We start from the raw sequence: 22,025 nt of genomic DNA, 5'->3' as shown, positions 1-22,025 counted from the left end.
TGAACACAAACCAATGACATAGTCGCTTCAAGCTCTAGATCCTGGCGACTCAGGACTTCATGATCCTGGCAGGAAACCCACTTACATAACGGATCGTGGGGCCCCTTGGTCCGCGGTTCCACCACACGAGGAGTGAACGGCCAGTCCAGCACAGAGGAGATACCGAGGAAGGATGTCTCCCGAAACTGCATGTATTATAGAATATGTTACTTTGAAGTGGGAATCCTTGTTGTTTGACACACTGTTGTTTGATACGTGTTTTCATGAGAAGGGGGGTGGGAGCTCAAAATGTTACCTTGATACTATTAGTTTACGGGGTCGTGCGGTTACGACCCTCACTGGTGGTCCGACAGAAGACCGGTTGTTCGCATCCAGTCCAACTCGGACGCCACCACGGACAGTCACAAACCCTCATTGTAGATTTGAAGATAGACGTGATAGTCCAGAGGGTGACGGGTATGCAGTCCAATACCCTACAGGGACGGGAGGGGGGAGGGAAACGGGGAATGACACAGCCCCAGCCTCTGTTAGATAGAGGCACACACCAAGCTACTTCCAATAGGGCAATCTCGCACAATGGGCTCCACGACGATGCGATGAAACTTCACGGACGCACTGATGTCACACAGACATGATAAACCAAATGACACGCAGGGTAAGCTTAAAATCGGCACGCTCAACGTTAAGGGCCTCAATTCCCCCACCAAAAGGTCACTGGTGATGAGAGAATTCAAGAGGGCTGAACTAGACATTCTTTTCCTACAAGAAACTTGATATAGCAGAGGGGAGGAGAGGAAGATTCTTTATGCCAAGCTGGGATCGGAATACTGGGGCTCTGGCCCGCTGAAGAAGGCAGGAGTCGGCGTATTAATCAACAGAAAGATCCAATTTGAACTCTTAAAGTCATGGATGGACGTCAGTGGTAGAGCACTAGCCCTGGTGGGCAGCATACAGGACACGGTTGTTACCCTTGTGACAATATACGCCCCCAACACAGGCCAACACAGATTCCTCCAGAGGATAATACCTAAAATCATGTGCGAAACAGAAGGCGAAGTAATTATCGGAGGTGATCTGAACATGTGGATGGACCCGGAACAGGATAGACAATCAGGCCGCCTCTCAACAACCCCACTCGTTGGTGCCAGACGCCCACTAGCCGCAGACATGATGACCGCCTACAACCTCACCGATGCATGGAGACACGCCAACCCCAACCGTACTGGCTTTACCTTTTTCTCGGCACCACATGCAACCTTCTCCAGAATAGACTATGTATACCTAACCGCAGACCTCATCACGGCGATGACTGAAGCCGCCATAAACCCTGTCTCCTGGTCGGACCACGATATGGTCACGGTCACCCTCGACCAAATGGCCCTGCCCCGAAGATGCTCCAAATGGCGCTGTAATGAAACCCTCTTTAAGGATCCCACCTTTCGAGAGGAGCTAGAACAGGACATTACCCGATACTTTGAGATCAACAACACAGGGGAAACCTCTATGAACACAGTCTGGGAGGCAGGCAAGGCGACCTGGAGAGGCCTACTTATCCGAGAAGGAGCAGCCAAAAAAAGAGAAAGACAACTAATTGAGAACAGGATCCGGAATGAAATCACGCAACTGGACCACATGGCACAAACGGCTGATCAGGATAGACCACGAAAGATTAAAGAGGCCAACGATAAGAGAGAGGAATTAAGACAACTAGAGGCGGGAAGCGTAGCGCGTAAGCAACAGCATCTGAAGCAGAAGCACTATGAACATGGGGACAAAGCGGGCGCCCAAGACTACGAGGCCAACGCCAAGAGAGGTGGGTCCCCACGATTCAAACAGAAGAGAACCCTGACGAACCGACTCCTCCCAGTGTCCCTGAAGCTTTTGCCGACTTTTACGAAAAATTATACTCAGCACGCCCCCCCTCGCACACGGAGGCCATAAAAGAATACCTAGAGCGAGCACCCTTGCCCACCCTCCCAACGGATACTGCACTCACATTGGAAGCCCCCATAACAGGAGAGGAAATCGAAGAAGCTATCAAAAGACTCCCAACAGGGAAAGCCCCCGGAAACGATGGATATACAGCAGGGTTCTATAAAACTTTTAAAGACGCCCTTCTCCCATTTCTGGTTCCCTAATTCAACAACATCCTAGACTCCGGCGTGGCACCCGACTCCTTCTCCAAGGCACTGATAACAGTCATCCCCAAGGAGGGTAGGGACCCAAAGTTGTGCACCTCCTACCGCCCAATATCTCTATTAAACATTGACGCCAAAATCTATACGAGAATCCTGGCTGCAAGACTGGAGTCACATATGCCGGCAATAATCCACAATGACCAAGTAGGCTTCATTCTGGGCAGACAAGGAGCAGACTCCACCCGGAAAACTCTACACTTAATCCATGAGGCCCAAACTTCACAGAACAATCCAACGCTACTCTCAATTGATGCAGAGAAAGCATTCGATAGAGTCGACTGGCACTTCCTAGAGGCCACATTGCAAAAGATAGGCCTAGGCCCCACACTCCGATGAGGAATCAAAGCAATCTATAAGTATCCAAGAGCATCGGTCTCAGCGAACGCTCAATTCTCCCGGTGGTTCCCCCTTAACAGGGGTACAAGACAAGGTTGCCCCCTATCGGCAATACTGTTCGCACTGTCCTTAGAACCTCTCGCCGTGATGCTACGAGCTGATCCTGCAGTGGAGGGAATCCAAGTGAGTGGTAAAGAATATAAACTAGCCTTGTATGCGGACGACATTCTGCTCCACCTGTCAAACCCAACGTCTTCCGTTCCGAGAGCGATCCAGCTAATAGAGGAGTACGGTGCACTCTCTGGATTTAAAATCAACAAATCAAAATCTACTCTTTTTCCACTTCATGAACCATCGTCGGAACACCAGAGCCCCCTTGCGCAACTCGGGCTGATCGTCGGAGGCCCGACATTGAAATATTTGGGAATCAACTTAACGCGACACCTCGACGGCCTCTATGAAGCCAACTTTCCCCACCTCCTCGAGGCTCTCAAGGCTGATCTCAAGAAATGGAAACCGCTTACGATATCCTGGATGGGACGCCTGAATGCGATCAAAATGGTGTCCCTCCCACGGTTTCTCTATCCCTTCCAAGTCCTGCCGATCACAATTCTGGATCACTTCTTCAAGCAAGTCAGAAAAGCCATCCTACATTTTTTGTGGAACGGAAAGAAACCCAGAATCCCCCACGAAGTCTTAATACTACCAAAAGAGTTAGGGGGGGTTGGCCTACCGGACATAGAACGCTACTATCAGGCCACACAGCTCAGGATCTTAATCCCACATCTCCGAGAAAGGAAAGACCTCCAATGGGTCCACCTAGACAACAACGTTCTATACAACGTGACTCTGGCAGAGTGGTTATGGGTCCCCAGATCGAAGCTATCGAGGAAGCTGCGCAACCACCCGATACTAAGCACGTTGTGGAACATATGGAGGAAGGGAAGAGCAATGTCAGGAGTCACCACATGGCCCTCGCCACTGAGCCATCTTTGGTCCCCTGGAATCGGAGAGGAAATCCCGGAACATGCCAGATACCAATCTTGGTTTGATGCCGGCCTTGAGAGGGTCGGCCAGCTATGGAGAAAAGGGAAATTCATTTCGATAACGGAACTCGAGGAGGCCCTCCAAATCCGCCCGATACCAGTTTTCCTGTACCTACGTCTGAAAGGCGTCATATCTAGGAAGGAATGGAAGGATACCACACAGAGAGAACTAACGCCCTTCGAGACGATCCTAGACACAACTACTACCTCCAAATGCCTCATAGCGAGAATGTACAAAGCCCTAATCACCAAAGACAACGCACCTAATCATCGTCTAAAAGCAAGATGGGAACGAGACTTTGCCAGAGAGTTCGACCAGCAAGCCTGGAATAAAATATGTGAAACACCGTCCAAAATATCAATCGCGGCCCAATATAAATTGCACGCAATAAAATTACTACATAGATGGCAATACGACCCACAAAGACTGTCCAAAATGTTCCAGACCTCCAGCCCGAGATGCTGGCGACATTGCGGAATGAACGCCGATTACTGGCACATGTGGTGGGCCTGCCCCAAGGTCCGCATCTACTGGCAGGAGGTCCTGGGATGGATCAAACAGCTGGAAGGCATAAATAGAGAACTGTCACCCCTCCTGGTCCTGTTTGGCCTCGAAGAAGAAGACGACGAAATGACAAGAGTAAAAGGTCTGGTATCCCCCCTCTTACTTGCAGCGAGAGCTGCCCTCGTGATAAAATGGAAAGCTCCTCGCCTACCTAATAAAAGGGACTGGATACGGATCGCTACAAATATTTACACTATGGAGAAAGTAACAGCAATATTACATGATAGAGCTGCGCGACAGGAGGAAGTCTGGTTCGATTTCACAACAAAATACATCTCGCGCTCGACCATGGAAGACTCGACTCAGCAGGGAAACTGCTCCTGATCCATGCCACCAATCACTGAAAACTGAAAGACCCCTTACTGACAACCCTTGCGTGTCACAGACTATACAGGAGAATAATCATCATCAGATGTTCCAAGATGCGCGTTACGTAGCTCACTACGACTCAGAAAGCCAATGCCCTGAAGGAAGCGGACATGAGAAATGGGAATAGGGAGGGGGGTGGGAAGGGGGGAGGGGAGGGGGGGTTTTCTTTTCTCTTCTTTATTCTCTTTTTCTTTCTTCTTTCTGCTTTCTCCTGGAATACGAAGCGTTAATGTTGATAACTGTTGTTAAGGTCGACTTGGAGTTTCTAATGAAGTAGCTCGCTATGTACAATGTATATCCACCTGTATGTTCATATTCCTTGTTAAAAACAATAAAAGTCAAATTTAAAAAAAAAAAAAAAAACATGTGCATGCCCACATGAATTTGCACCAACGCTAACCCCAGAATAGGGATTTTCAAACGGCATGGAGAAGTATATTTTAGTTCTTTCAGCCCACTGCTTTGCAGATAGCTCTTTCCTTCAAGGGTTTTCTAGAAGCAGCCTGGACAAGCATGCAGCCTACGGTGTGTTTGGTGGAGGGAGAAAGCGGGCACAAGTTTAAATACTGCCATCCCATCATCCCCCGCACACAGGTACACGCACGCACACGAATTTCTCTCCAGGCCAATGCTAACCTTTTCATTTCAAGGAGATATAGCCTATCCTTAAGTGGAATAATTGAGGAGTCCGCTTGCACTGCTATGGTGAGGATGTTTGTCAAATTGCTTTGGGGTCGGTGAGTTCTACATGCTGAGGGTAGGAAAAAGGCATTCACAGAAACAGGGAGAGGAACTGTTATGTTGCTTACTTGCATACCCCATAAAGGCTGTCTCAAAGCACTGAAGGGGAGGGTAAAAAAAATGGGAAAGTTTAATGTTGTATACGTTATTTTATGTTGACCGGTTAACAAAATGATATTTATTGAAAACTGTGCCAGTCACCACCGTAGTGGTCTCCAGCGCTGAGCTTGCTGGTCAGGAGAGTGGCGTACTGTGACGTCTCCAGGGGTATCTAAACAATTACATTTTTCGACGGGGCATTCTCTGAAATAGTAATTCGGGGATTACATTCCCGCAGGATAGATGTGGCCTGGGCTAGAATAGACTGTGAAAAGTGAATGTAGTTGGGGAACGAAAGGGTTGGACTGACTGCTATGGATATGTGGGTTTTCTAGGTTGTTGCAAACATGGCACTCAGGAATGTGAACCCACGTATTGATTTATTTTTATCCCAGTGTGCTCAATACTTATTTGCTTCCAAAAAAAGGAAAAACACCCATAATTAATAACTCGGCAGCAAAAGGTGTGTAGTTGAATATTGCCTGGTTTCCTCTGAATTGATGAATTGCCACTTGCACATGGTTAGAGCTGAACAATGTTGTGTCTTGCTTTTAGCTGGGGCAAGCGGGCTGCCCACAATCGTGCCCAAATTGTGTACTACATGGCAGAAAACCTGGAGCTGCGGAGGCTGGAGGTAGCAGCGCGGCTGAGCACCCTGACCGGCATCACAGAGCAGGCGGCACTGAAGGAGGTGGACCTCAGCATCCAGCGGCTTTTCTATTGGGGGGCCTACTGCGACAAGTATGGCGGTTCCGTTCAGGTATACCTTAGCAGCAGGGTGGTAATGGTATGGGAGTCTTATGTAGATTGCATAGGGAAGAATTGAGGGCTTTACTGACCATCTTTGCTGCCAGAGACCACTGGCTCTTCAGCATTTCCCTTAAAAGTCAGTCCACCACTATCCTTCAAATCCATCTGATGCCACTTCCTCATGTTTCCTTTTGCTGTAGGAGACGCTCCTTTATGGGGCCACGGTGCAGATCCGCGAGCCCATGGGTGTGATTGGTATCGCTTGTCCCGATGAGAGCCCGCTTCTCAGCTTTGTCAGCCTCTTTGCGCCAGCGATTGTGCGGGGCAATGCTGTGGTCGTGATACCCAGTGAGCAGTTTCCTTTGCCAGCCTTGGACTTCTACCAGGTCAGTATGACCTTGTGTTCATCATTAAGGGTACCAGTGCACTTTGTTTTGATTAGCACAGTTCTCTATTATTTCAAAAGGTTTGGTGGGGGGAGCTTCCACTTGAAATGTATATGTAGAATTCCATTTGGCCCAAGTCACACATGCCACTGTGATGGCTTCTGTGTGGCACAGTGGCATGTGTGACTTAGCTCAAGCAGTTTATTCCACTTTTAGATTAATCCAAGAGGAGGGTTAGCACAAGAGAATGCCATAATTAGAGCACATAAATCAGTATGGGAAACTCGCAGATTTACATTCAGAAAATAGTCATTTTTCGTGGGTTAGGACCGTTTTTGGCATGTTATCCTCTTTGGGTAGAGAAAACCGCAGAAGTCCTCTTTTCCAAAAGCGTCATGCTTTAGGGAAATAGGTATTTTAAATGTTAAATGCTCTCTGCATACTAATGCGAGATTAGCATGAATCCAGAGGCTCATACGAAGTATTGAGGATCTATATTTAGATGCTACTCTTTTGAATTTTCGAGCAGTTGTAGGGAGGTGGATGACCGGAGAAAGATAAATTCCTAGATTTTGCTTGACTGGCATGGATTGTACACAAGAAGAAGGAAAAGGTTCACGCCATGACCATGAAGGGCATCGTATCTGTAGGAGGAGGATCTCTGGACTATAATGGGCAGTGGTGCTTATGGGTTCAGAGATGGTGCTGGAAGCCCAACTTAGGAGGAAAACCTGCGTTATCTTGATTATCTGACGCACCGTTTCGGAGGTAAATCCGTACAGACACACACATACACATAGACCGTGTCCATGAATGCACACTTTGAGCTAATTCAGTTTACATTTTTATTTGGCACATATCTCACCTAGAAACGTTCATGGTTTATGCCGTGCGCCACTTCTCATGCCGCGTTCTACCAAATGATTTCGAAATGCATTTTGTTGTTCGAGTTAGGAGGGTGGTGGGTGGTGTGGCGGTCCTTGCAACCTCTGCTTAGTTGCCATGACAGGCTTCTGCTTCAGGGCCTGTTAGATAAGGCTCCACATAAGTGTTGTCACTATCAAATTAATATCCCCGGTATTGCTTAGCATGAATGTGATGATTGTCCGGCATTTGAAAGCAAAGAAGTCCCTAAATATTTCAGATGGGCCACAGCAAAAAACACACTATCTAATGTGAAAAGGTGGGATGACCGATGTTGAGCTAGTGTACTCTGCGTTAGATTCATCTGTGGATGCAGCTCCTACTGTCTGACTTGGGGCCTCCTAGATGTATTGTCACACTAAATGCCACTGCTATTCTGGCATAAGAAACAAAATTAGTCACTAAGCTTTTATTGCATTTTTTTAATTGGTTGACAAATGTATAATTTGTTGTCTTTGGAAGTGTGATTAAGAGGTCTTCTTCAGAGATGTTATTTTTATGGCTTGAATTTGTATTCTGTTTTAAGTACATTATTAAGAAATTACCTTCTGCTGCGGTCACCGGTTTGAAAGTGCGCAGGATTTCCACCAAGTTAACCCAAACTCTCACAATGTTAACATGACAGAGCAGTTTGGCTGCACTCTTGGGAGAGTAAGTATATACTATTTAAAGAAGTTGCACAGAAGGTAAATACAAATGAGGTTAGACAAAACGTTAATACTTTGGATCCCTCAGGTTGGGGCACAATTCACCTACCTGCAAACAAGCTTCGGCACTAGAAGTCCACTACGGTGGTAACCAATGCAATATATACTACTAGCATTATCTTGCATGGTAGTTGTGAGATTGGAACAGAGGACCTAAAAGGTTTTTATTTATTTGACTGTTCTGTAGCGCTACAATTGTTTCTCTGCATCGGCTATAAGATCCCTTTCGAGGGGATTGGGTCCTCCGACGTATTCCATATCTATGACAGGTAATCACCACAGCTGTGCTGCTTCGGAAACTTTTTTCTGCGTCCTGCGTCGATGACGTAGATGCGCCGTCGTCATGGACCTCCTCCGACGTCATCCGATGTGATAAGTAGGACGCACGACGCCCGTAGCCTCAGTTCCGTTTTTTCCGCGAACGTGTTGCTTCGTGAATCTCGGTTAACGCCTCGACTCTTTGGAGTTCTGTTCTTCTCGGTTCTTCGAACCTGTTCGTTTTTGTGAGAATCTCCTTTGTGTGAAGATGTCTTCTACTTCGTCTTCGACCCCGCGTCTGGGCTTCAAGAAGTGCGGGGAGTGTGGGTCCAAGATGTCGGTGACGGACTCGCACGACGCCTGCCTCTGGTGCCTCGGGGAGGCCCACGACACAGACGGGTGTCCAAGCCCCGGAAGTCGAAGTCTGCGGGGCTTTCGACGGATGATTCGAGAGGAGACTCTCCGCGTCATCGTCGGAAGTCTCGTGGGTCTCCTTCTAGGAGTCGGTCTCGCCACTCCTTGGCCTCTTCGAGGCGTTCTCGGAAGTGCCGACAGCGGTCGTCTTCCAGGTCCTCTTCTGAGGACTCTGCCCGGCACGTCGCTTACCCCACCAGCCGTGCGACGCCGGAGGAATGGGCTTCCTTCGGGAAGAAAATGCTGGTGATTCTCGAGTCGCAGGGTACTAAGTCGTCCGTGCCCCCGAGTGGGGTCGGTCGTGAGAGGTCGAGAGACACCGCTCGCAAGAGTGGTCGGCACGAGTCACGGGAGAGTTCCCGTTCGGACAAGGGGACTTGTTCTCGACGTTCCCGGTCCTGGTCCTCGACGCGTTCGAGACCGTGTGCACCTGTGATGTCTTCGAGGAAGACATCGACGTCAGAGGCGTCGAGGGCGTCGACAGGCTTTCTCTAGGCTCCGGCTCCGAGGAAGTCGTCGAAGCCGTCGACGCTCAGGTTGTCGAAGGACACGCTCGGAGCTCCGGCTTCGAGGACTGTGTCGACGCCGTCGATGCTGGCGGCGCTGCATCTGACGTCGATTTACTCGACGTCGACGCCAATCCTCTCGACGCCGGCGCTGATTCACTCGACGCCGGGGTGTCAGAGGTACCCCGTGGCACGGGGGAATCCCCTAGGAAGGGCTCTGGTTAAGAGCAAGCACTCTCGGGTGCCTTCTTTTCGCCACCTGGAATATATTTCGGAGGTGGATGAGGATTCTGATGGCCTGGTTCCCAGTCAGGTTCCAGATGAAATTGTCTCGGCCCATAGTCAGTTTGACGATTTAAGGCAGTCACTGCATGATGCCAGTGGACTGGACACCTCTCCAGAGGTGGAGTTTTGTAGGCCTGAGCCTGGCTCTCATGCCGATTCCTCATACCGGCGCCTTATAGCTAGGGTTTCCGAGTACTTGGGATGGTCTGCTCCCCCAGGGGAGTTTGTGCAGGATGATCTCACGGACATCCTTGATGTTGGTCCCCCAACTGACCCGGTACTGACGTTTCATATGGCTCTACAGAGAAGGGTGGTGGCGGCTTGGACTGCTCCGGAGAGTCTCCCGGCGGTGGGCAGGTCCTTGTCGCAAAAATACCGTCCAGCCAGTAGCGACCCCTGCTACTTGACCAGGCACCCCACTCCGGAGAGTTTGGTGGTGCAGGCGGCCACGGCCCCGGCAAAGCAGGCGTCGTACCCTACCATCCCTCCTGATATGGACGACAAACGTTTTGATGGCTGGGCGAAGAAAGTGTTTTCTTCTGGTGGTATGGCGCTTCAGGTGGCCAACTCCATTTGTGCCTTGTCTCGTTTCACACACACTATGTGGAACGGTGTTGCGTTAGCTGCTGAACATATTCCCAAAGGGGACGAACAGGATGGTTTCCTTGTTATGGTCCAGGATGGTAAGGATGCCATGTGTGAGTCCGTTCAGTCGGGTTTGGACATGGCTGAATGTGTCAGCAGGTCCATGGCGGCGAGCACCGTGATACGCAGGTTTGCGTGGTTGCGGAAGTCGGGGTTTGCTCCTGATGTGCAGTCCCGGCTCCTCAACATGCCCTTTGACGGTGAACACCTTTTTGGCAGCAAGGCTGACGAGAGCCTTGAGAGGTTGCAGACCTCAAAAGCTCCAGCGAAGTCGTTGGGCGCTGCAGTTCGCCAGCCTCCGCCTTTTCGTCCTAGGGGACGGCAATGGAGGGGTGGTTCCTTTCGCTATTACTCGTCCTTCAGTAAAGCGAGAGGAGCTGGCGGTCAAAGAGGCCAACGCAGGGGTACCAGAGCCGCTACCACTGAGTCATGAGGCCATGTCCCATGGTTCGCCGGTTGGGGGAAGGCTGGCGCAGCATCTTGTAGAGTGGCGTGCCATTACTTCAGATGTGTGGGTTCTGGAGATCATAACCCACGGCTACTTCGTCCCTTTCGGCACAGGCCTCGCGACAATCCACCGGGGAACCTCTCTTTGCAGAGTCCGGATCCGCTCCTTGCGCAGGAAATTCAAGCCCTGCTGGAGAAAGGCGCTATAGAACTGGTGCCTGTAGCGGAGAGGAACAAGGGATGGTATTCCCCTTATTTTTTTATTTCAAAGAAAGACGGGGGATTGAGACCCATCATGGACTTGCGTGGTTTGAACAAACTCCTCAGGAAGGACAAGTTCAAGATGGTTACTCTCTCTCAAGTCCTCCAGGCCCTTCAGCTTCAGGACTGGTTGGTGTCTCTCGACCTCAAGGATGCTTACTTCCATGTGCCGATCCATCCCAAGCACAAGAAGTACCTGAGGTTCGCGGTTGGCGACTCGCACTTTCAGTTTCGGGTCCTGCCGTTCGGATTGACCTCCGCCCCGAGGGTTTTCACCAAGCTCATGGTGGTGGTGGCAGCGCATCTCAGGCAAGGGGGGATTCACGTCTACCCCTACCTGGACGATTGGTTGATCAGGGGGAGCTCTCCCGAGCAAGTCCTGGATCATCTGTCCGTCACCTGCCACTCCCTTCACAGGCTGGGCTTCTCCCTCAATTTAAAGAAGTCCCATTTGACGCCAACACAGCGGCTCCAGTACATCGGAGCAGTGCTCGACACTTCCCTGGGGCAGTGTTTTCCTCCCCATGTGAGGGCTCTTCACATTCAGCAGATGGTGCACAAGTTTCAGCATGCCCAGATGCTCCCAGCGTTCGAGTTATTGAGGTTGCTCGGCCTCATGGCATCCTGCATTCTTCTGGTGCCAGAGGCTCGCCTGCGGATGAGATCTTTGCAGTGGGCACTCAAGATGCAATGGTCGCAGTCCTCCGGCAGGATGTCGGACCCGGTTCAGGTGCCGCCCTCGGTCGCCCGGGACCTTCTGTGGTGGGCCGTCGAAGGCAACTTGATGAAGGGGGCTCCATTTTGGCTTCCCTGGCCGGAAGTGACGATCGTGACTGATGCATCCCTCACGGGATGGGGAGCTCATGCCAACGGGCTGACAGTCAGCGGTTGTTGGTCTCCGTTGGAGTCCAGACTCCATATCAATCTGTTGGAGCTGAGGGCCGTCAGGCTAACCCTGAAGGCTTTTCTGACGACTGTGCGAGGAAAGAATGTCCTGATCCTGACGGACAACACAGTGGCCATGCACTACCTCAACAAAAAGGGGGGCAGGGTCACTTCCTCTGTGCAGGGAGGCGATGCAGCTCGAGTTCTGGGCCATCCAGCAGGAAGTTTCGATCTCGGCAGTTCATCTGGCCGTAGACGAAAACCTGACGGCGGACGCTCTGAGCAGGCAGAGCACGATCTCTCACGAGTGGGAGTTGGCTCAGGAGATTCTCGTGGAGATTTTCGCCCTTTGGGGGACCCCTCAAGTGGATCTCTTCGCCTCGAGTGTCAACCGGAAGTGCGAGAGGTTCTGCTCGCGCGAATTTCCTCCAAAAGGAGCCTTAGGAGACGCGTTTGTGGTGGAGTGGTCATTCCCGCTGCTGTACGCGTTTCCTCCAGTCCCCGTCATCCCGCAAGTGCTGCGGAGGTTATGGAAGTTGGGTTCCCGGATGATCCTCATTGCTCCGGCGTGGGCTCGGAGAACGTGGTACCCGGACCTTCTCGACTTGTCCATCTGCCCTCCACGTCGTCTTCCCTACCGAGACGATCTGCTCTCATGGGAGGGGGGGGTCAGGTTCTCCATCCAGAGGTCAGATCCCTCAACCTTCACGCTTGGCTTCTGAAAGGTTGAGGTATAAGGATTGGGACCTCCCTGAAGACGTGATGGAGGTGTTGCTCTCGGCCCGAAGGCCAGCAACAAAGTCTCTGTACCGTTGCCGTTGGCGTAAGTTCTGCGACTGGTGCAGAGTTCAGAATGTGGATCCTTTTGCATGTGACATCCCCATGGTTCTGTCCTTTTTACTTTCTTTGGCCCACAGGGGCTTGCAAGTGGGTACCATTAAAGGTTACCTGGCGGCGCTGTCCATCTTTAAGCGCTCGTCTGAAGTGTGTTCCTACTTTAAAATCCCTTTAATTTCACAGTTTCTGAAAGGGCTCACTAATGTGTTCCCGCCGTCACCTTTCCTGGTGCCTGGTTGGGATTTAAACCTTGTTCTTAAGTTTCTTATGGGTGCTCCGTTTGAGCCTTTGCATTCTTGCCCTTTGAGGCTGTTAACTCTGAAAACTGTGTTTCTGGTTGCGGTTACAGAGTGAGTGAGTTACAGGCACTTTCAGTTAAGCCACCCTTCACTGTATTTCTTAAGGACAGGGTTGTCTTAGAGTTCGTCCTTCTTTTCTTCTGAAGGTGGTTTCGGAATATCATTTGGCACAGAAGGTTGTTCTTCCGGCATTCTATCCTCCTCCGCATCCTGGTAAGGAAGAGGAGAGGCTCCATAGGCTTGATCCTAGGAGAGCTTTAAGCTTTTATGTTTCACGCATGTCCCGGGTCAGAGTGGACGATCAACTCTTTATTGGTTACGCTGGAAAGCGTTTGGGACAGGCTGTGACGAAACAGACTGTCTCGCTGGATTATTTTGGCCATCTCGGAGTGTTACCGCTTAGCGGGTAAGGACCCGCCGGCTGGCTTGCAGGCCCATTCTACCAGGGGTATGGCTGCATCTACTGCCCTGCAGAGGGGTGTTCCTATTCGCAACATCTGTGATGCAGCCACCTGGGCTTCTGTACATACATTTGTACGTCACTATTGCCTCGATTCCATCCGAGGACAGGATCTGGCCTTTGGCAAGGCGGTCCTTTGCTCTGCTATTTGATTGGCAATTCTAAATTTTGATTCTAAATTCTTTCCCTCCTCCTTGCTCTGGAAATGCTTTGGGAGTCTGTCATAGATATGGAATACGTCGGAGGACCCAATCCCCTCGAAGAACAAGTTACTTTCTTACCTGGTAACGTTCTTTCGATGGGATGGTCCGACGACGTATTCCATATCGCTCCCTCCCTGCTATCCCCACTGCAGAATTTCTTTTGCGATTGCAGCTTACGTTCCGCAAGGCTTTGTGTCTGACTGGCAGTTGACTAATGTCACAAGTTCTGGGGGAAAAAACTACAACTGAGGCTACGGGCGTCGTGCGTCCTACTTATCACATCGGATGACGTCGGAGGAGGTCCTCGACGACGGCGCATCGACGTCATCGACGCAGGACGCAGACGCCGAAAAAAGTTTCCGAAGCAGCACAGCTCTGGTGATTACCTGTCATAGATATGGAATACGTCGTCGGACCATCCCATCGAAAGAACGTTACCAGGTAAGAAAGTAACTTGTTCTTCTGCGTAAATGAGGAAACCGGAGAAAGAGGCAACCATAGGATGCAACGTGGTGTGGGAGAAAGGGTTCAATGTTTATTCACCCCCTTCTATTTCCTAGTGTGCTTTTTTAGTCCACTTGTCCTTCCTTTGATTTTCACTGAATGTTTAGAAAAATATTTTGTTTAATGGTGGGCCCTAACTCTCCTCTCATCCCGTTAACACACAAATCCCTCCTATAACCTACACACACACACACACACACACACACAAACATTGTACAAAAACGTGGACACAGTAAAATCTAGGAAAAGTGCATGAAGAAAGTGCGTGCAAGGAAAATGTGTGAAGAAAAAAAACGTGATGCGAGAGAAAGGTAAGTTGGGTGATGGCGGACAGATTCTTATGGTAGATCCCAGTAGTTTGCTTAGTTTGGCCTCCTAGGATTGGAGATTGGATTCAGTCGTTTAAGGATACGTGTTTGGGCACCATGTTGGGTAGCAAGAGCAGAACTTGCAGGGAGGTCAGTCACTCTGTACCTGGTATGTCTTGACTTGATTACCACCCACCTCAGCTGCCAAACTACTCTCATAAAGAGAACTGTTTTTGGCATCCTTCTAAATGTGGGTGCTTTCCCAGGTATGGTTTGAGGGTTCTCCATACCAGTGGCTCTTGAAATCTTCTGTTTTACCACTGGGGTTTTTTCTTTGCCATCGGGACTTTTGATGACATGATCTGAGACTTATTCATGTAGAGGGTTCTGACAGCAGATCAATGGGTCCTTTTTACATAAGTTCTCTGCAGTACAAAGGACTTTAAACGTAATTCGAGAAGGCATCAGTAGCCACTATGTAAATTGGATGTGCCCCAGGTTTTCTGCCTAGTTTTTCCACTCTTTAGTTTAATTCTTTTGTGGGAAGCTTACAATGTGTTGCCCGCAAAAATGTTACGTTAGACATTAGTTGCCAACAGCGATGCATGTGGCTTGTTAAAAACCTCACCCATCATATAGCCAGGTGCTGATGCTGGGTTTTGTCCTGAATTTGTGCAGGAGCCCAAACAGGCCAAATGTATCATTATTGTAATGTTAGCGGTCTTTACATAGACTAAATAATCGTAAATGCCAAATTCTATTGTTGGTGCAAAGCATGCAGTTAACAACTTTAAAGTTTTCACGTGTTCACCATTGCCCCAATAACTTTTCTTCTCACTAATTCATGAATCCAGTTTGGCTCTTGAGGGTAAATGTTGCCTTTCGGGGGAATAAGCAATTGCATCCTGTCATTCTGACACACTTCAGTATATTTTGTAGCCACGCAACTTTACAGATGTCTCGATCAGTCCAGTTGTCTTGGATCCTGTGAATAGATGGAATGACTGGATTTACCCAAACTATCACCCAAAATGTTAATGGAACTGTTGGCAACATACAGCAGCAGGACTTCTGCATATGCTGGCACTGCATGCATGACAATTACTTCTTAAAGTGAAAATACGGCATTATTGGGCATATCAGTACAAATATGGTCTTGTAGTGCAATAACTGCATTATTTTTATTATTCAGGTAATGCAGTCGATACAAATATGACTTTCACAAATAAACACAGAATCACATATAAATACATCATGATACCACCACTAAATAGAAACATCATCATACAGAAAATTATGATCTACTTAACCAGTCCTCTGAACACATATATCTCACCCATTATATTGTGATAAAAAACCTAAATTGGTCAACAAATTAATTACTTAAAAACTTTAAAACCGTTTCATGTCAATCTTTGCCAACTCCTCTGTATCCAACCGTTCTGCATTGTTCACAAAGCGTTCAAAGAACTTAGTTCTAATTACATTCGTTCCTGGACATTTTATCAAAATATAGCGTATTGCCTGTACCATTCCCACATTACATAACATGCAATCAGTATTGGCTTCAAGGTCTTTTTGGCGTACAGCTAAACGCTCCCTGGTTGGCAGCACATTTAAAAATAATCTCAGGAATTCACCTCTTCATTTAGCATTTGGAAATGTTTGTAGATATGATGGTAGAGGTTTATCTAAAATTGAGAAGCAGTTGTGTAGCTTCTAATTACGTACAGCATCAGTCGCTGTAATCCAATCTGTTCTCAATGGTGCTCTTTTAACACCTAATGGGTTCAGTGCCAAGTATTCCAATGATTTAACACATTTAAGTGGTATTTCCAACACCATCTTTTCTAAAGCTGCGAGATTGGCACTAGAGACCTCCTGTAACATAAGCTGCACATCCCCATATAAGGTGTTTGCAGATGGCACCAGGATTGATCTATATAACTGAACTAGACACTCTGTGACCTCTTTCCAAGCTCCTAATGAAGAGACGGAATTGGCGGTGGCAGGGGAAGATTCAAAACTAATCTGCCCACGACTTTTGTTCAGTTGAAACCTCGAGGCCTGTGGTGGGATGACCTTCCCCTTATAGAATTTTATTAAGGTTAATATGGAGAACCTACACCATCTTCAAATTAGGCTTTTCATCTGGCAGATCATCTGATCGATTTACCTCGGCATTCTATTCTTGATTACTATGTTTGAATATAAATCCAACATAAAACCTAGATATTTAGTTTCAAATATTATTTCTAATGTCTCGCAATTTAGAAACCATTTTGCGCGTATTTTATTTTTATTTTTTAATGGATTGATAAAGCGCATTACATTCTACTTTGTTGGATTGATAATGAGATTGTTAATTTCTGCGTAGGCCTCCAGCCCATATAACAAGCGTTGAAGGCCTCATGGAGTGTGTAGAATGTCTGCGTATGCAACACAACAAACCTTGCACAAACCCACCTTGGGGCAGACTAGAGCCTGGTCTTCTAATCCTTTATTCAAATCTGCAAGATAGAGGTTGAAGAGGCAGGGGCAAGAAATGTGCTCCTGTCTCACACTTCTCTCTTTTAGAATTGATATAGTTAGAGGTCCTTGGCCATTGTGAGAAACCTGAGGGTGTTTTCACCTCTAATCCCTTGGGATCTTCTGCATAGGTGGCCAGGAAAGGGCCATTGCTCATGGATCCTGACCCTGGGGGTGGAGAAGTGAGGAAGGATCACCTGGGTGGAGGTACATTGGGGATTGGGAGTGAGACATACTCGGGGCGAGACACAGTATATGGTTACATGTGATTTTATCGAATGATAAAACAAAAAATAAATATTGAATGAAGGAAATACATCTAGAAAAAAAGAGATTATGTTCTCTGTTTTGTGGGATACCCTCCAAACCCCCCTTTTTCAAAATAGTTTCCCCCACCCCTAAAACTATTCCCATTCCCAACCACATATAGTTTTCTAAAACTCATTCTTTTTTTAGTTTTTTTGTTTTAGATGTTTTGGGTTTGTTTAAAAATGCATTCTTAGTTTTCTATTTGATAACATCACTGCATACCCAGTATTTCCCATTTCCCTTCCAAGAGGAATTCTCTATTGCAAGGGCAGTAATGGGATATTGTTATGCATGTCCGATTAATCAAGAAAAGTGTAGGAGATGCCATCAGTCCAGGCGTACCAGAAAGAGGGCAAAAGGGGTTAAATATGAGATGGGTGAGACATGGTAGCCCTCTTTTTCTATTGAGGAAAATACTAACTTTCCCCCAACCTTCATGGGCTATTATTATAAACCAGCTCACCTAATTTTTCCACGTGACATTTGCCAGTACTGGGATGAGGAAGAGACTAGGAGTTATGCAGACCAACATGCAGCTACACCACTTTGGTACTGAGACAAGGAAGAGGGCCTCAGACAAGTACCATTGCAAGGACCAGGCATTTCTTACTAATAAGCCTAACTATAGTCAGGCAATTAAAAGAAATGACTCACACCTGCAACCTTTTTTACACAACCCAGTTGTATATAAAGAGGTGGAGACAGGAAGGTGAAGAGAGAGAGAGGCGAGACACTGATGGGAGCCATGGTGAGCCATTCTACAGCATGAGAAGTATACTGGGGACTGAAGCAGCTGAGGGTCCAGGCGAGTGTGGCATGGGAGCAGGAGCTCTGTGTTGAAGAGACAAGACGGAGAAAGGATACCGCATGAGGGGTTGTCCTTCATTCCATTGAAGGGATTGCTTGTTCTCTTGTGGCACTGCAAAAGCGTGAGAGTGTCAGAGGGGCGGAGAAAGACCCCCTGGAAGGAAGCCGCCAAGTTTGTGGCCAGCGCCATACAGAAAAAGGACTTCAAAGTGAGCCAGTGACTTTGCAAGATCGATAAACCCAGTATTACTGTAACTGCTAGTCTCAGGAAGTGAAACTGTATTGTTAAATGAGAACAGAGACGTGTACAATGTATCAGAGTGGTTGCGTGCCTTGTTAAAGAAACAACCACATTTTCAAAAGTCTCTAGACATCATGAATCCTTCCTTCTTAATCAATTAACGTATTGTTGAAGTGGTTGTGTGCCTTGGTTAAAAGAAGGAAAGTTATCTAAAGTCTTGAACTAAGGAATGAAAATAAAACATGTAAAGTGTGCGTTGAAACACTTGTAAATGGGCGCGTTATAAATGCCATATCATATCAATGTGAAATTACTGAAAGCCAATGCATATTGAGCACCGAACTAAAGGGAAATTTAACATTGAAGTAAATCAGTAAACTTTGAATACTGAATATAATTAAGCAACTTAAGACTCCATTGAACCCTGAACTGCAATTGAATAATACTGAATGCATGTTGCACAATGAATCGACTCAAATTTTGAAGCTGAATATATCTCAAAATAAGACTGAATTAAACCATGGAATGCAATTGGATAACATTGAATGCCTGTTGCACAACAAATTAACTTAAACTTTGAAGCTGAATACATTAAAGGCTGAAGGAAACCCAAAACAGCGATCTTTAATAAGTGAATACATTGTGGCAAGGCTACCATTCCGAAAAGGGGTGTGTGACACATGGTAGCAGAGCCACAAGGTGACTAAGGAGAAGTCAGAGGAGTCCAAGAGCACGCTCTAAGACCAGAAACCAATAAAGCGGAATCCGGTAAAGATGACATGGTGCACAGGAGCAAGTACCAAGGAACCTGTGTGAGACACTAAAGTCTTTAGGAAGAGAACTTCTGCATTTAGGTTGTGTTATTTAAAACTTGGGAAAGGGGACCCCGTGTTTGGTTTTGAACTATAGTGCCTCGAACTGGAGAAAGGTAACCTTTAGGACTTTTCCATGGAACTTTCGTATGCTTGGGGAAGGGGAGCTGAGAGAAAACTGTGAGCTGGAAGAAGCTCAGCACTTTACTTTAAAAACTGTTTCTTTTGACTTTGACATTTGTTTGTTCTAGTTGTGAGGGCGAGAATAGGTTTTGGACACAGATGGACAGTTAAAGTGAACGCTTTGACTCAGACTTTCCTTATTTTCGTTCAGTTGGGGAAATCCCACCTTGGCATAGGGCAAGTTAGGCCTTCAACCATCCTAACATTTAAGTTAATGAATATATTTTGTTTGAACTCTGTGTCTTCTCATGATGCCTTCACACCAAAGAAATGGACCTGTATACAGGAGTTAAGCAAGCGTTTTATTAGTGAAAGGAGACCCGGTGGAAACCCCCAATTTCTTAGTTTATACCAACGTTGGTCTCTGTTTACAGTGTTGAATGTTTTCGACAAATCATATAGGGGTGGATTATCTGATGACCAGGCCTTGCTGCGTATTATATTTATAATCAGGCCATTCAATGAGGTGGACATTCCCTTCCTGAATCGTATCTGAGCTTTACACATGGAAACAGCCCAACATTCAAATTCCCTGAGGATGACACTGGTAAACAATTTACTACCTACATCCAATATGGCAATCAGGCGATAGTTTACCAGATCCAACAATTGCCCTTCTTGTAAATTGGGATGATGATGATTGCCATTCTCCAGCCGGAAGGAGAACTTCTATAACAAAGTATATTCTTAAACAAGGACCAAGAAGACTGGACACCATAGAGCTATATTAGACTTAAGTATAACATTCGAAAGACCATTCGGTCCAGCAGCTCTTGAGGTTGACAAGTTCTTTATAAGCCCTGTTAAAACTTCAGTATTCAAATGTAATGACCCCAGACTACTATCCTTCCACTCCTCAATGTTTCCAGGATTTGTGTAGAGGTCCTCAAAATTTTGTATCCAAACCTCTTCCGACACTCTGGAACTGGATTTGAGTATGCTGATAATTTTTTATTAATGTCCAGAAATTTCTCGAACTATTGGAAACCAAGGTGCTCAACATAAATTCTCCATCTTCTTGAGGTTTGAGATATGTTTTCCCTCTCATCCAATTTCGATATTCTGACTTCAATTTTTTACTCTCATAAATTCTGATCTTAATGTGCACTCCTTGCTCACATCCTGATATTTTTCCTCAATTCCTTTTATTTTTTTTAGCCAGTTCTCATGATCAAAAATATGTTCATGAAAACCCTCAGTTTATAACCCATAGATAAAGGTTCATCTTGCTTGCAGATCAAATTCGGAAAATTGGCAGGTGTAAAGACGGATGTCAGGAAAGGAAGAAGGCGATGGATATGGCAGGGGAAATGTGCACAAAATACACAGTAAACAACCTTGAATATAACAACGTGCATTCAATAGCCAAGACTCGTGTATACCACTATAAGAAAAGGAATGTAGGGTAAGCACTTAGAACCTCCTTATGACTGAAAGGAAAGTCGGCAAACTCCTTACCCACTATGCTATTACAGATACTGACAGCGCTAAGCCCACGTAGAGGGCAAGCAGGGACAGAATCTGTAAGCTGACACTCTAGACGGTACTGGATAAGGAATTTGGAAACAGTACTCACAAGGACCGGAATGACCACATGAATGCCAGTACTCACGAAGACCGGAAAGACCACTTGGATGTCCGTATTCACGAGGACCGGAAAGACCACTCAGAAGTCAGTACTAACCCACAACCCTGTAAATCAAACAAGAACCCAGAAGGCAGTAAAGGCAAAGAGTGAGGATGACTAAATACCTAAACCCAAGTCAAGAGGCAAGAAGGAATAGTACAGTGTGGAAAACAAAAGATAATCACACAGGGGCTAGTTACAACAGCTTCCCATACCTAATAATAAAATAGGAAATAAATGTAAAAGTGTAAAGGAAAACATGGCATGGATCCCAATAGAAGGCAAGGATCAGGAGCAGTGAAAACGATTTCAAAAGGGAAACTTTCCCACCCATCCAAGGTGAAAAGGCAGGAAACTAAACCTGTAAAGGAAAGATTAATGCAACAAGTCTTTCAGTAGCAAAGGGCAATTTCTAGGAAACAGTGAACACAGGCAATTGGGCTACAGCAAAAGGAAAGCTCAGAGAAAGGCTGCCTGCAGACAGAGAAAGGGAGAAAGGGATTTCCAAAAGGCAGAAATCAATTAGGCATACAAATACGAATTCCAGGACAAGGAACAAGAAACACTAACTAGAACTGGGCACAAAAACTAGGAACCAGGAACAAGGGACCAGTCACGACAGGAACGCTGCAACAATGACCAGCGCTGGACTGAAGCAGACTGAGGCTTTTAAAGCTGCTTAACGAGCACACCCCTCAGGCGTGTCGCCTGCTGCACCTGCAGCCACAGGTGTTGCCTATCCTCCACCCAGCCTTGTCCTGCAAGGGAGGAGGTGAGGCAGTGAGCCAGGCATTCTGGGAAGCATAGTCATTTGATTATAGTAGCAGTAGCATGCTGGCTGCCAAAAACCTGGAATGGATCCGGAAGGGAAGTAATTTGGGAAATAAGGTTTTAGCGCTCCCAATTCATCAGGACACTGTAGCATAAGGTTCGGAGGAAATGTCCAGTAGGGAAGAAACCCCAAAACATGCCCCCAAGTGGCGGGAACGGGAGCGAAGGGAGCGAGCCGTGACAACGGATTCCTCTTGATCTACCGTCATGTCTACCTTTTAGATCATTTAAATGTTTATTCAATGTAGACCCG

The 22,025-nt window shown here is 47.1% G+C and overlaps 1 protein-coding gene across 2 annotated transcripts in view; it reads left to right on the top strand.

The window, feature by feature from the left end:
- The window catches only part of ALDH16A1 (aldehyde dehydrogenase 16 family member A1), a 703,308-nt gene that overhangs the window by 498,191 nt on the left and 183,092 nt on the right, over positions 1-22,025 (top strand). For both annotated transcript variants that reach the window (XM_069606350.1, XM_069606359.1), the window contains exons 14-15: positions 5,910-6,114; positions 6,305-6,490. In XM_069606350.1, coding sequence (XP_069462451.1) covers positions 5,910-6,114; positions 6,305-6,490 — 391 coding nt within the window. The remainder of the gene's footprint in view (positions 1-5,909; positions 6,115-6,304; positions 6,491-22,025) is intronic.

This window comes from Ambystoma mexicanum, chromosome 1p (assembly GCF_040938575.1).
Source record: "Ambystoma mexicanum isolate Mex_15411 chromosome 1p, UKY_AmexF1_1, whole genome shotgun sequence".
NCBI classification, from domain to species: Eukaryota; Metazoa; Chordata; class Amphibia; order Caudata; family Ambystomatidae; genus Ambystoma; species Ambystoma mexicanum.
The sequence above is the reverse complement of the archived record's forward strand: the minus strand, read 5'-3'. Positions and strand labels throughout refer to the sequence as shown.